Raw genomic sequence first — 14807 nt, 5'->3', positions numbered from 1 at the left:
TGGATTGGGAGGAAGGTTTGTGTCCTCTCTTGCCTAGGTCAAGGGATACGATTTGCTGGCCTGATTGTAGGTGAGAAGCCCATGGGCCTTATACTTAAATAGTACATGTGTGCTGTGATTTCACTGCAACATTCAGATAGGCAGGAAGAAGAAACGTATCTGCATACGTGCTCAGCACCTGCAGAAAATCACTGTTAACATGTTAGTGTGTGCTTTTCCCGGTTTTCTGTTTTAGCATCAGCAGAGGAGTCACCTCCTTCTTGGACTGGCTACCTCCTGAGTCACTGCTTTTTCCCGGAAAAGCTGCACTAGGCAAAGCATTTGATTCTCCTGTAGCCAGGGGTGACTGTGACTGATGATGCTTCCTGGACGCAGATGATGTGGGATCCCGGACTCAGGGGCTAAAAGATATTGTCATCGATCTCTATAGACACACACAGACTCACACACCATTCTCCAGAGAAAGAAATCTCGTATTCCAGTCATGTTCACTGCAGAATAGACAGGCACAGCCCATACTGGCAAAGGAAAAATTATCTCAAACCCGCAGTTTTAGACTCAGGAGCACCCCCTGCTGGGTCTGTAGCGGTAGTTTCCATAGCGAGCAGTGCTCTGCAGATGTTTTAACTCTTATTGTCTGGTTCACATGGTTAACTACCCCCTGCTTACAGCTCACTGAGGACACATGGGGTAGGGGTGTTTGGGAGGAGAGTAATAGTGACGGCCGAGCATTCGTTGCTGAAATCATGGGTTATAGCATCTCAGTGTTGCCTAGATGGCATATTAAAGAAGCAAATAGCAAAACCATTAGTATTTGGCTCTTTTTTTTTTTTTAACCAAAACAAGAGATGAAAAACATATTTAGATTTTCAATATCCAGAAACCAAGCATTTGGGAAGGAGAGGTGGGCAGAACAGGAAAGGATCAGTGATTGAAAATTGCTCTGTAGTTTCTTGAACCTCTAACCCATGACTTGTAGCCTGTTCCAAAGGGCGACCATTCTGTGAGCTTATAAAGACCGTGATCAGAAAAAGGAAATGAAAGGATCCCTCCGCCTTTTAAACAAGAACATGATCTTAATTTCAGTGCTTTAGGAAAGTGATAAAGTTTTTTAAATTTCCATGCAGTCTTTCTCTCTTGTTATTTTTTTTTCTAATTATAAAAGCAATCACATGTGTCTTTTAAAAACTTAAACTAACACATGGAGACTACATGCACGAATGTAGTATCAGCTGCCACTGTATGGGTCTGGATTACTCCAATATGTGGATTATTTGTCTCTTCTGCCAATTGCACCAGAAATGCTTCATGTTCCTCTACTATGTACTCTCGAATTGCCTTCTTCCCCATATAGTGCTTGGCATCAAGAAAATACAGCAAAAATGTAATCATGGAAGAGCTAATAGCTAAATTCCTCCCAGAAGAACTGAAGGAACGAAGGAGGCTTTATGAAGAAGAACTGGAAGAGCTGTCCAAGTATGTGTATGACTGGCTCTCTTTTCACTTTCACTCATGTCAGCTCGTAGAGCTCCATGGGAACATATTTTCCTAACTCCCTGTCCGGTGCTGGTGCTGCTAGCTTCATATTGACCCTGGAAATGTACAGATACAACAGGGCTTTTACCTCCAGAGTCAGTTGTTTGACGGTCTCCAGCCCACCTCTGAAGATGCATGAGCCAAACCACTGACCAGGTTACGTCTTGGCAGGAGTAAACAGAGTGGCTTAATTAGGAGAATGCACAGTGTCCAGAAGACTGTTTTCAAATACAGAAGGAGGTACTATAAGGTTAAGAATTTTAGTATCAGCCTAAGTCCCACTTCTCCCACTAAATGAGTCTACTTCATGACCCTAGGCAAGTCACTGAACCTCTGCGGGCCTTAGTTTCCTCATATGTAGCTTGGGGTTCATAATAGTTCTTACCTAATGGTCTTGTTATGAAGATCAAATGAGCCAGTTCATTGTAAACACCTAACCCTGGAAACAGTAAGGCCGCTGCCTGCTCTGCTTCCCTTGCCAGGCACAGGGGTTGTGAGAGGGGTAGGGGTGCCGTGGAGATGGAAGTGAGGCTCCCAGCTCTCTGCCTGGCTAGAATCACAGCTCACTTAGAGGCAGTGCCCTAAATTCTGTCTCTCAGATGGCTGCCCTCCCATCTCCCCAAACCTGTGTTCTAGCTTTCACCAGTGTGCAGGCGCTGGAGGGCTACTTTAGCCGCATTGGAATATGTGCCACGTCCACTTTGACCTCTTAGCCCTTAGAGTAATCTCCGCACCAGCTCACAGGACCAGCCCATAGCATCAGTGGCATTTCAGTGTTTTTTTATCGACCGTCAAAACTTGATGTCTCCTTGCCTTCCTGCGGGGGAACTCCCTGGCGAGGTGGGGCTCACCTTCCCGTGCTCTGCCTGACTTGATATGCATGCCGCTTGCTCTTCCCGACAGCTTAAATAAGAACGTGCCCATTTTCGTGTGTACCATGGCCTACCCCACCGTTCCTTGCCCGCTGCACATCTTTGAGCCTTGTTACCGTCTGATGATTCGTAGGTGCATTGAGACAGGCACAAGACAGTTTGGCATGTGCCTTGGAGATCCCGTCAAAGGGTGAGTGAGGAGCTACGTGAGGAAAGGGGGGTTGGGTTGAGAAGCGGGTTTGTTTCGCTCTGGAGAGCCCCCAGGAGATGGGGAGGCACAGCTCCCAAGGTTTAGCTGGCTTGTAACCACTGTAACCACAGAATTTGTAAAGATCAGGGTTCCTCCGGCCCTCCCTTACCATGTGAGAGGCTGCCTATCTAAAGGAACCGCAGGGTTCATCTTTTGTTAAATGGGTGGTGTGTGCTATAAAATGTGTTTTAAGATTTTTATTTATTTATACAAGAACTGGGGTATAGGCCAGAGGCGTCGGGGGTGAGAGGATTCACCAGAGACAGAACGGGGAGCAGAACAGGCAGACTGACAAAATACACTGCTGAGGGAAGCAGTGGGTGGCAGGAGAGGTCTGCGCGCCATGTGGCCGGTGGCTGGGGATCGAACGGGCCCTGCAGAGGCTGCGGGCAGCTCTGCAACCCAGCGCTCAACCACCTGCGCCACCAGGGAGGCCCTATAAAATGTGTTTTATAGGAATCCAGGCCCTACAGTTAAACTGCCTGGTTTCAGGTTCTGGCCCCAGAGTTGGGCAAATTATTTCACCTTTCTGTGACTCAGTTTCCTTGTCTATAAAGTGGGTGTAACAGTGGCACCTACCTCTGGGTTTTCGGGCGAATTGGTGAGTGTCCATAAAGCACCGAGCATAGTCTAGCACACAGTCCGTGCTCACTCAGTGGTAGCAGTTATCCTAGCGTATTAAGTAGTCTCCACACGGGTGCCACCTGCTAGGTAGTCACCACTGTAAGTCCTGGAACAGGCAAATAGGCAGATGTCCCTCAAGGCACAGCATGGGTAACAGAAGTGGCTAGGGTCCAGGCTCAGGCAACAATTCATCAAGAATTTACTTTCTCGATAAACAGGTTTGCAGAATATGGCTGCATCCTAGAGATCAGAAATGTTCAGTTCTTTGCTGATGGCCGCTCAGTGGTTGACAGCATAGGCAAGAGGCGCTTCAAGGTGCTCCACCAGAGCCAGCGGGATGGTTACAATACAGCCGACATTGAATACATTGAGGACCAAAAGGTGAGGGTGCCCAGTGCCACACAAACATGGCTGCAAAAGCGTTTCTTAGCACTGTTGGGGGCTCTGGAATTTCTCACCAAATTGCTGCAGCAACATGGAACAGTGCTGGATTCCATGGTAGAATGGCAGTACGGTGCCCGCTGCCTGCCTGTGCTGGCTTGCTTGCTAGGTTGTATTCATGTGTAAGAAACGCTCAGCCAGACCATCCTGGGGACCCCTTAGCCTCGGAGAGACCTCGGAGATAGGTCTCTGCAAGGGATTCCAAAGAATAGATCTGGAGCAGGGTGTTCATATGTATATTTTATTTATCAACTTTTTCCTATTTAAACCTTTTTCTTTTGAGACAATTGTAGATTCAAATGCACATTGTATTTTTCAATGTGCCACCTGGCAGAGAGCCCTTCCCAATAATCCATTGTCCCATGAGGCAGAAAGATGCCATGTCCAGTTAATCCCTGGTTTTCTGGGCTAGAAGAGGAGGTAAATAATCCCATGCTTTTTGTATTTTCTGATCACTACATAGAACAAGATTAATAAATATTTGATCAACAAATACATGTATTTGACTTGGAAGATAGAGTTACTCTTGGAGACACAGACATTTCCTGTCTCCCATCTGGGTGAGCAGTGGAAAAGCAAATGTGAAAAACAGGAAAGGAGAGGGCCTAACCTAGTTTAACAGCACGCCCTCACGAAGGCCACTCTGAATCTCTGCTTTTCTATCTGGCTTGCTGCTTCAGCTCATTTGCCCAGCTGACCCTTCCTCCACCCTCAGCATTGTTTACACACAGGCCATCATCTGGCTGAGGAGCCTTTCACATAGCACTCGGGAGAGAGCCGGCTGGGTGAGCCTTCCCATAGGGAGGTGGGGTGGATGCTCAAAGAGAATCAGGTGTGAAAAGCAGCTCTTGGAGTGATGGAGAAGCTACAGAATGCTTCACTCCCACTCTGATGCTTTCAGGTCCAAGGAGAGGATCGCGCTGAGCTCATGGGATTACATAACTGTGTCTATGAGCAAGCGTCATCGTGGTTTCATTCGCTGAAGTCATCTCTGAAGAATCGGATACTCAATCACTTTGGTCCAATGCCGGAGAAAGATGCGGATCCCCAGGTATATACAATTGTCTCTTGGGAAGCAGTTTCCCCGCCAGATGAGGGCCTAGGGTTTGTGAGTCAATGAGTGCATGATGGCCTCCAGCAAAGCAAGCATGGAGAGGAAGATGGATCCAATTTGCTGTTGTTTGGCTGGGTAGTGGAGCCCATGGTTAAGAACTAAAGGACCCCAAGTCAGAATCAGACTAAAAGCAGGAGCATGGATCTGAGGTCTTGAGAGAGAAGTCAGATGGAGAGAACGGGAACACGGGCCCCAACAACAGAAGAAGCTTCAGCAGGAGACCAGACTCAGGTCCCGGTGAGCTGTTAGGGTGACAAGATGTACGCAGAGGCCAGGCTGAGAGAAAGGTGTTTTGGGAGTGAGGCTAAAGGTTACCATGGCCAGGGAGCTTTATAAACTTCTCCCCCATTGCTGCAGGAGCTAGGGACAGGATCGGCTACTTTATGACAGCCCAATTGCCAAGACTACAGAAACTTCACACCCCACCCGGCTCCTCCACCCTTAACCCTTGCAGTTCTAGACCCTGTAGTTGTCCTCATCAGGGATGAAAGGTCCTGAGAAAACAGACTGAGCCTTTAAATATACCCCTGACTGTGAAAAGCAATTGATTAGGTTCTAGCGGGTGGGTCTATTTCCCAGGGTGGGGTCTATTTCCTGGGGTGCGAGCTCAAGCTGCAGCTCATTAGCAACCCAGCAAAGTGGAGATAGTTACGTCTGTTGTAAATCAGCAAATCCTCTTTTTCTAGCACAGGGCTGGTACTTGTTCCCCACTGCTGCCTTTTCTCACATTCTGAGCTGGCCCGCCCACACCATCACCTCCACACTTACCTTGATTCTGTGCTGACAATCCTTCCCAACTGTCACAATAGAAACGAATATGTATATTTGCCTTCCCTGCCAAAAGCTGGTTCTGCTGGCCTCTCTCTCTGTGTGACTTTGGGTCAGCCCCTTCCCCCCTTTCAGCTTTTCTCCCATTTCTGAAATAAGGCAGGTGGGTGAGGAGGCCTCCAAAGTCCCCTCTTCCTCTTGCCCTCTGAGGCTGTGAAACACCAGTATATTCTCTGTAAGGGCAGGAATGGGCACGGTGCAGGTTTTCTAATCCAGCAGACCGGGTGAAGGAGAAGTCAGAGTCCTTAGTGGCTTTTTGCAGGTCTTTTTATTTAGATTACCAGGTACAAGGCAGGCAGGGGCGCTGGGGGGCTGGGGGCCTGCCAGCCTCCCAGCCCCCAGCAGGTCTTCACTCTGGGCTCTCCGGCCTTCTCTCAGCTTCAGCTTCTCTTGCTTCTCTCTTGGCTTCTACTGGCGTCCCGGTGACGCCGCCCTTAAAAGCACAGTCTTAGCCCAGGTGAATCCCATCTACTTATGCCCACACCCTATTCCAGGTGCCCGCCATCAGGCATGCATTCAGGACCTCAAGGATCCATCATCTATCCTGATGGCGGGAGGGCAGAAAAGCCTGACATTTTTCCTTACCCTACAGTCCACCCCCTCAGGGTTTTCTGCCATATGGTCTTCATATATACAATTTTCTTAGCAAACATAAACAATGCAGCCATGGCCCACAAAAGCAAATACATCACAATATAACAAAATACAACAGAACACAGATAAGTCCAGGCAGGTTCCCAACCTAGTGCAAAAGACAATTATTGGTACCAGCAAAAGAGCCACCAAATCTGCTGCCGAAGGCACTGCTCATACGAGGGAGGGGAATCACTCATGGCATCTACTGTAACACACCAGGAGCCGTCAGGCTTCCTGGCCTTCTCTGGCTGTAGTCTCGGCTACAAGCCACACACGGCATCCACCCCCAGGATGCACTCACTCTGGGATTGGCGATTCTATTCTGTTGGGGGTAATCGCCAACCCTCAGGGTTTCTGTCTGCAGTCGCTCCAACATTCTGCCTTCAAAGCCACCAATGCGACTCGCAGACCCCTGCACTCAGGCCAACCCACTGCACAAGCACATGGGTCGGGGATCCAAACTCTACATTTGGCTTGGGCTCCACCCCAAGCCATGTTCCCCACCCGTCCCCCAAGGACGGGTTCCTCAGCTTCTCACCCTCACTTAAGAACGAGCAGGGCATCACCCACAGGTGATTTTAAGAGACTCACTGGCCTTCAGCATACTCAGGCTCCTTAACAGCCACTCAGGGCTTCTCAACTTAGCATCAGCACCAGCTTTTGCCTTCTCAGTTGGCTTTTTCTCCTTCGCCTAGCTGCCGGGCATACAAAGGCTGCTTTCGGCCATCCCACTGGCCACCCCCAGATTCCCAAAAGACATAACCTGCCAAGGTCCTCCGCCCCCTGGCAGGATTGTCAGTTCAAGTCCATCAGTCCAAGTCCATTAGGCCTTTCCCTGCCATCAGCACCAGCAAGCTCCAAATCGTGGTCCTCTCTTCCCGACAATTCTTGCTGCCTCAGGGGTCATTGGCTGGTCCTCTTGGGCGTCTCCTCCATGCGAGGTCTCGTCCGCAGCTCCTGGACCTCGTCCAGCTCCTGTGCCGCCATGACGCCTCCAGCGTTGTCACAGGCTCACACAGTCTGTTACTCCTTAGTCCCTCCAGGTCTTCAGGGGGCTCCATACCCGTCTGCATGGATCATCCTGCTGACTACGCCAATTGTAAGGGCAGGAATGGACACGGTGCAGGTTTTCTAATCCAGTAGACCGGCTAAAGGAGGAGTCAGAGTCCTAAGTGGCTTTTTGCAGGTCTTTTTATTTAGATTACCAGATACAAGGCAGGCAGGGGCGCTGGGGTGCTGGGGGCCTGCCAGCCTCGCAGCCCCTAGCAGGGCTTCACTCTGGGCTCTCCGGCCTTCTCTCAGCTTCAGCTTCTCATGCTTCTCTCTTGGCTTCTCTTTTGGCTTCTACTGGCGTCCCCGTGATGCCGCCCTTAAAAGCACAGTCTTAGCCCAGGTGAATCCCATCTACTTATGCCCACACCCTATTCCAGGTGCCCGCCATCAGGCATGAATTCAGGACCGCAAGGATCATCATCTATCCTGATGGTGGGAGAGCAGAAAAGCCTGACATTTTTCCTTACCCTACATTCCCTAATGAGCTGAAATGTCTTGCTTTCTTCAGACCACAACTATGGTTCCTCTTCCCCAGGCAAAGTCATCCCGAATGATGGAGGGAGAGAGGCCAGTTAGTGCTTCCCAGTGACCCACTACTCCTGCTTTCTGGGCCGCTGTGACTCAAGACTACAGCAGAGCTTCTAGGCACACTTAATGCTTAATAACAGCATCTTCCACAAAAGAAAGCACAGATGTCACTGAGTGATTCATAAGTACTCAGTGACACAGAAAGCTGAAATCTTGAGTCTCATTTCTTTTCTTCTTAGGACTGTCATTATGTTGCTTTGGTGGCAACAGTGAGAACAAAAAATAACTAACTTACAACAAAAAATACCTCCTCTAGTTTGGTCCAGTCAATGCAGCTGCCCCTGTGATTCCATTAATAAGAATGTTCTGAGCCCCAGGAGGTTTCTCAGAGCCACCACTGGTATTAACATCAGCTTGAACATCGTGGTCATCGGCCCTGAGGAAGAAAGGTCAGAATGTGCCCGCCTAATATTCAGAGCTGATCCTAGGGGGAGGGCAGGTGACAGACCAGAGTGAGGGACAAAAATGAATGCAAGTGAAGCTGGAGGCACAGGAGCAAAGAGGGGGTGATGTCAGGTGGAGAAACTGGTGAATTTATTTGCACGCAATTAATCCCACAGGTAGGTGGTTTGACCAGAATGCAATTCTTGGGGATCCTAAAACCAAGCTTCTGCGGGTGAGGAGCAAAAACTCATTTTGGGCTTCGTGGGAAATGTCACCGCAATCTAAAATGTATGCCTGGTGGGCCTCCCCGGTGGCGCAGCGGTTGAGCGCTGGGTTGCGAAGCTGCCCGCGGCCTCTGCGGCGCCGGTTCGATCCCCGGCTGCTCCCCGGCCACCGGAGGAGGGTCCCACATGGCGTGCAGACCTCTCCTGCTGCCCGCTGCTCCCCTCAGCAGTGTACTTCGGTCCTTCTGCCTGCTCTGCTCCCTGCTCTGGCTCTGGTGAATTCTCTCACCCTCCCGTGCTTCTGACTGTACCCAGTGCATGTATAAACAAAACAAACAAACAAACCAGCAAACAAATAAATAAAGCATGCCTCTATAAAAAAAAATACTATTAAAAAAAATAAATAAATAAATAAAAAAATAAAATGTATGCCTGGGAAGCTGCTCCAAGCAGAATTTTGGTGAAGGATTTGTGTGGAATGGGAAAGGTCTTTATTAAAAGGATACTGAGGTGAACGTGTTTTCTAATGGGAATTGTTGCCACGTGGAAGTGCTGTGCTTTGGGGCTGTGAATGCCAGGGTTTGGCTTTAGGAGAGAAGTGAGCTGTGGCCCTGTTGAGTGACATGGCATATGTCTACTAGATGAAGGAACTACCTTGCCTTCATTCAGAAGCAGGGAAATGAAGGAATTAGGGGGATGTGGGAAGTCAGTTGGATCCCAGGCACACCTGTTGTTTGCATCAATCTTTAGGACCCAAGCAGAATCTTCGAGCCAAAGGACTGAGTCCAGCTGGTGAAATCACACTGGCTGGAGGGTAGAGTGTATTCATTGGGATGCTGGTTGGTTAGCTCTAACCACTTCCCCACATAACTGTAGTTTACACAAGATAGAGGGCGTAAGTCCTGGAGGGCTAGGGCAGCTCTGTTCCATGAGCTCATTCAGGGATCCAGGTTCCTTCTTCACAAAGCTCTGCCTTCCTTAGAATGTTTCCTGCATCCTTCTGATCAAAGAAGGTCATCACCACGTCCACATTCTAGCTAGGGGTAAGAACAAAAGGAGGATGGAGGGCACAAGTTATCTTCCCAGAGCATGACCCTAAAGTTACACAGATCACTTCCCTTTATGTCTCATTAGCTAGAACTTTGTCTCATGACCTCCCCAAGCTGCCAGGGAGACTGAGACGTGTAGTCTTTTTTTTTTTTTTCTGGGTGACTATAGGCCCAGTTAAGATATAGGGGGGGGGGCATAGTTTAAGGGTACTTCACAGTCTCTGCCACACACAGAAGCAGCTCCACCGGGAAGCTTAGGCATCTGCAGATAGAGTCACTTCCAGGGGAATAGGATAAACCCATTGTGTTTCTCTGTTGCAGATGAACCCGAATGGTCCAGCCTGGTGCTGGTGGACATTAGCGGTTCTTCCATTGGAAAGCCGTGCTCAGCTCCCGTTCCTAGCGATGAGGTCCTTAAAGGATAGATTGAATGGTATTCGGCGAGTCCTGGCCTTTATAACCCGAAACCAAAACTAGCGAGAGTGAATTGCTGAAGAGGAAATCACACCCTCCCCGCTGCCCTTGGGGGAGTTGTCTTGTAAATATATCTAATTGCAATAACATCTTAACAGAAGGAAGTATCAAACAGAGGCATTGCCCTGCTATTAATCACAGCGAGAAATTGAGTAGAAAGACCAAAAGAATGGGACCTGTTTGAAACTTTCTGTCTTAAGATGCTTCTTGACATGCTGCACAACTACATGCACAGCAGAGGTTGTTTAAGAGCCCAGAAGAAAAAAAAATTCATTTGATTTTGACATAAAATTTTCTGAAAGTTTAAAGTGGTTTTGCTTTAATTTCCTTTCTCTCATAGATGAATGATTGTGTGGTTGAAATGTGAAGCAAAGACACTAATAATGTTGCTGCTTTATTTCACTGACTTGAGGTCTCATTCCAATGGTTTAGGTTTTATACAGCATTGTGTAAAATAGTGTTCATACTTCTTTCTGTTTTAATAATTTATTTTTTGCGCTACTGTATCCTTTTTTCTACATGGATGTTTATAACTATTTAAGTGTAAATAACTGGAAAGTCAGTTGCTTTATTTATTGATGTGGCTTACCATGTACCTAGGGGGAAGTAACAGTACTCAAAATGTGCAGTTTCTGCTTTAACTGTGGTTTTTTTTTTTACATCTCATTCCAGTTCTTGAACCATTTTTTGTGTTTGTCCAATTGGATGTTTACCAAAGAAGTTCAGAATCATGCTAAGATCATCTATGCCACAGACTCCATCTTGTTTTCACTTTGAATACAACCATATCAAATAGTGAAGGGATTTGGCCTAGATTGTGGTATGTGCCAGTATAAACTAAAATAATTGATTTTCAGTGTGCTGTCCAGAGAGGGACTAAAGAAATTATTTTTGGGGGAGGAAGAGATGAGTCAAAGGAGTAATCTTTGACTGCAATCTAGTGTGGGCATTTATTTCAGCCATCTCTAAGTATATCTCATTTCTTCCCTGTGCAGTTAGGAATGAGGTTTTTTATGTAGGCTAACACCTAACCCTTTAGTGGGAATGGTTTTCAGTCGTAAGTTTCTCCACTTGCTTTTGGGAAGTGATGTCACTCTTGCTGAGCCCCAGTTTCCTCATCTAGCGAATGGTAGTGATGAATACCACCTCTAGGTTTTGATGAATGTTACATGAGATAGTATGTGTATAGCTCTTACCTCTGTACCTAGCACATAGCAGACATCCACAAGTAATCACTATTATTAGATTATTTATAGTTACTGAATATCATCAGGAGCCTACATTTGCAGAAAACACTGCCTTTACACACAATGCCTATTCCCAACCCCTTGAAACTTGGCTGGAGGAATCCGTACCATTGATTTTTCTGACTGTAACTTGATAATTTACAGGCAATTCCTTACTGGGTCAAGTCTAGGAAAATGAAGACTAGGAAACAAATGAGGGTCAGAGGTAAGCGAGCATTCTGTGCCAGCACATTTTTCCTATTTCAGTGGGACTAAAAAAAATAGTGTTAATTTGGAGATCTTGAATTTCCACTTAGTAGCTCTAGTAGCCCTATTCAAGTAACCAATCCATCACTCCCTGCTCTCTACAATGAATTGAGTCTCAGTCATGTCAAGGAGAACATATTTTATAGTCTATGACATTTAAGCTTAATTCATGGCCTGTCTTTACACTGTCCCAACTAAAAGGTACCAAGAATTCACTACTTCCCAAGTACTGAGCCAGGTATGTGGTTTCACATACACAAGCTCATTAATCATTTATTTCTCACGTCAGCCCTCTGAAAACCCATCTCTCATCAATCTAGGTGGAAAGGGAAGTTTGAGTGTTTTATACAAGTCCACATTGTAGAATGTATCATCTTGATTGACTAGTGATTACCTCACTCCAGCAAGTGTAGATCTTGGTGTGGCAGAATTGCAGTTGACTCTCAGCAGCCCTGATACACATTGAGATTATTTTACAGCAAGTTTTTATTGCAGTAGTGCTAACAGGCAAGAGGTGAGGCTAAGCCTTGGCTTTCTTTGGAATGCACTTAAATGGGGTAATCAAATGGACATGACCATTTTCTGCACTTGTAAGTTGATTTTGTTGCAAAACTTAGGAATGACGAGTATTCTGAGAAAAAACATAAAGCTAAATCTAGGTCAGAAGGACAAGACATCCCCCCTAGGTAGGTAGTGCCATTTATTTGGTTAGTTTTCTTGTCTATTGTGACTGACCTAGTCTTTTTCTAGTAGGTTGTTTTTCTGGTGTGTGTATGTGTGTGTTTGTGTTTGTGTTTGTATATGTATATGTATATGTATATGTATATATGTATATATATGTATATATGTGTGTGTGTATAATAGGTACCAAGCAGACAATATGCCTTTCTGCTTTGTACTGAACTACTACTGCTGCTAGCTAATAACCAGCAACATGTAGAAAGTGAAAAACAACAGAACTAATTTTCTATAGATAACTTGGAGAAGAGAGTGTTTGCCCCTGATTTCAGAGGGCAGAGAACTGACTGTTTCAACAGTCTCTTCTGAAGACTGACAGCTTTTGACCCAGTGCTGAGGCAAAACAGGGCTGGTCAAGTCACTGCCCATGTGGCACTTCCAGCTCTGCCTGTGGAGCTACTTGGGCTCAGATAATCCCCTCCAACTGGCCATTGGAGCAGTGGAATTCCTGAGATTGGTTAACAGCTCCCAAAGGTCTCTTACTGCCAATGATTGCATTCTGTTGATGGACTAGAATCCACTGGGGACTGTCCCCCCATGCCAACTCCATTTCCAAGATGGGAGTTTGATTCGTAGGACTCATTCCTTGAGTTCACACTTGCTGACTTTGCATCCATCTCTGTTTACCAAGGCAGAATCATAGTAGAAGAGTATAATGTGGATGCAAATGAAAGGCAACCCTAATAAAGGAAAAGGACAGATGTTCAACCCATTCTTAGGCTTGAGGAATGAGGTTTTGATTCATGATTAAAGACAGTTCTGAATAGCAGCCTGCTGTATGGGCTGCAGTATGTGGTCCTTCTTCAGTATAGAGAGGAAGAAGGAAAAGGAACCACTGTTCAGCTATTTAATAATCTGAGTTATACACATCCAGAGATGAAATGAAGACATTTTCACTTACAAGTGAGTATTTTCAAATGTGTTTAAATTAACATTGAGAGAGAAGTGCCTGTAATCTCTTCCTGGTGTCATTTTAAAGTCCTTGCTTCTTGACTCTGTTTAAAAATCTGTGGCAGCAAATGTGATTAACAGAAGTTTACAAAGCAACACTGTAGCTTATGCATCATTGTAGAAGTTGCTTAAACATTTATCTATTGTCAAAGCAACAACATTAAACAAGATAAAAGGAGAGCAAATAGGTCAATGTGGCATCATAGGCTTATCGTAGATAAACTAGTTCCATCATTTTATGGAGTTCTCAGACATGCCAGGATTAAAATATCAAGCAAGCCATTTAAACACTGGCAAATAATGTGTGTGTGTGTTTGTTATTCCATGTGTTTGTTAAGCAGCCAGTTTACTGCTTGCATTGTAATGAGTGGAAAGAGAATTTAAGAAAATGCTTCCCCCCTCCCACTCCACATACTGCTGTTCAACTACCTCTATATGTTTGATTTCTCTTTAGGGTTTTCTTTGCTCCAAATCTGTACAAAAAAAAAAGTCTCAGCTCATCTATATTGTAATAACAATGTGATATAGACAGTCTCTGTGAAAGCTTTTTGTTCATTAAAGAAATGTTTCCTAGTGTCTCACTTTGTATGTAACAACACTCTACCCATACCTTAGGGCAAGAATTACACAAATAACTTCAGTTTCATTTTGTTGGAAGTTGACTAGGAAGGAAAGCTATAGACACTTCTGTTTTCTTCTTGTTCCTGTTGGTTGTAATAAGTTGGAGCAGAAGAGCTTTCAAAGAAATAGACGAGACACAAGCTCTTGTCGGTGTGACAGTGAGGCAGGTGTGATCTGTAATATCAATGTGATCGATGTGTTCTGAAAACCTGACCATAAATTGTTCTACAAAGTGTACCAGAGAAGCTTGTTATTTAAAGAATTATGTTGAAGCATTTCGCCAATAATCTGCCCCTAGTTTGTCAATCCATTCACATATTGGGTTTGCTTACAGCAGAACACACTACCTACTCTGTTTTCTTTGGCATTATAAAATATTTGTGAAAGCAAATGGCATGTTTTCCTTTCAATTAAATCATTTCTCAGTAATTGGCTAAACCCAAGGCCAAAGCGTGAACCTTTTGATAGGAGATTGATAAAATGGCATGGGAAATGAGTGCTAGTGGCCAAGCTACTTTCCACAGCACAGCTTCAGAGTCTCATCATTGGGATGGTACTGATTTTAGTCTTGTGCAATTGATGACTTCAGATGAGTTCTGCTTTACCACTGGAGGGAGAAAGACGTGGGGGCGGGACAATTAAAGAAATGAAAAGCCCACTTAGGCCTGACATTGTTCTTCATAACAGGATCTTTTGGGGTAACAGAAAAATCAGAACTTCAGACCAACTAGGCCCCAGAAGGAAAGCTTGGCTCTGTTAGACGTTGCTCTCTGCACCTAGCCTGCTCTTCTGTGGCTACACATGGTCAAAGGCATGATCTTCCCTCCAAGGTAGCCCTTCTGCCCAGAATGGCTGCTGAACTCTGTCTGGAGAACTGGGTTAGATTATCTAAAAAGAAGATCTAACTTACAATTATCCCCCAGGTCTTCAG

At 45.9% G+C, this 14807-nt stretch overlaps 1 protein-coding gene across 3 annotated transcripts in view; it reads left to right on the top strand.

The window, feature by feature from the left end:
* Positions 1–14309, top strand: part of LONRF3 (LON peptidase N-terminal domain and ring finger 3) — a 38786-nt gene extending 24477 nt beyond the window's left edge. The window contains exons 8-12 of one of the 3 annotated variants that reach the window (XM_037512030.2): positions 1355–1476; positions 2440–2598; positions 3501–3663; positions 4625–4774; positions 9921–14309. In XM_037512030.2, the coding sequence (XP_037367927.1) occupies positions 1355–1476; positions 2440–2598; positions 3501–3663; positions 4625–4774; positions 9921–10076 (750 nt within the window). In that variant the 3' untranslated portion in view covers positions 10077–14309. Of the gene's footprint in view, positions 1–1354; positions 1477–2439; positions 2599–3500; positions 3664–4624; positions 4775–8502; positions 8648–9920 lie in introns of those variants that run through there. The other 2 variants (XM_037512028.2, XM_037512029.2) reach the window with 2 other exon arrangements.
* Positions 14310–14807: the final 498 nt, after the last annotated feature.

Source organism: Talpa occidentalis, unplaced genomic scaffold, assembly GCF_014898055.3.
Source record: "Talpa occidentalis isolate TD23 unplaced genomic scaffold, MPIMG_talOcc4v2.1 talOcc4.15, whole genome shotgun sequence".
NCBI classification, from domain to species: domain Eukaryota; kingdom Metazoa; phylum Chordata; class Mammalia; order Eulipotyphla; family Talpidae; genus Talpa; species Talpa occidentalis.
The sequence above is the reverse complement of the archived record's forward strand: the minus strand, read 5'-3'. Positions and strand labels throughout refer to the sequence as shown.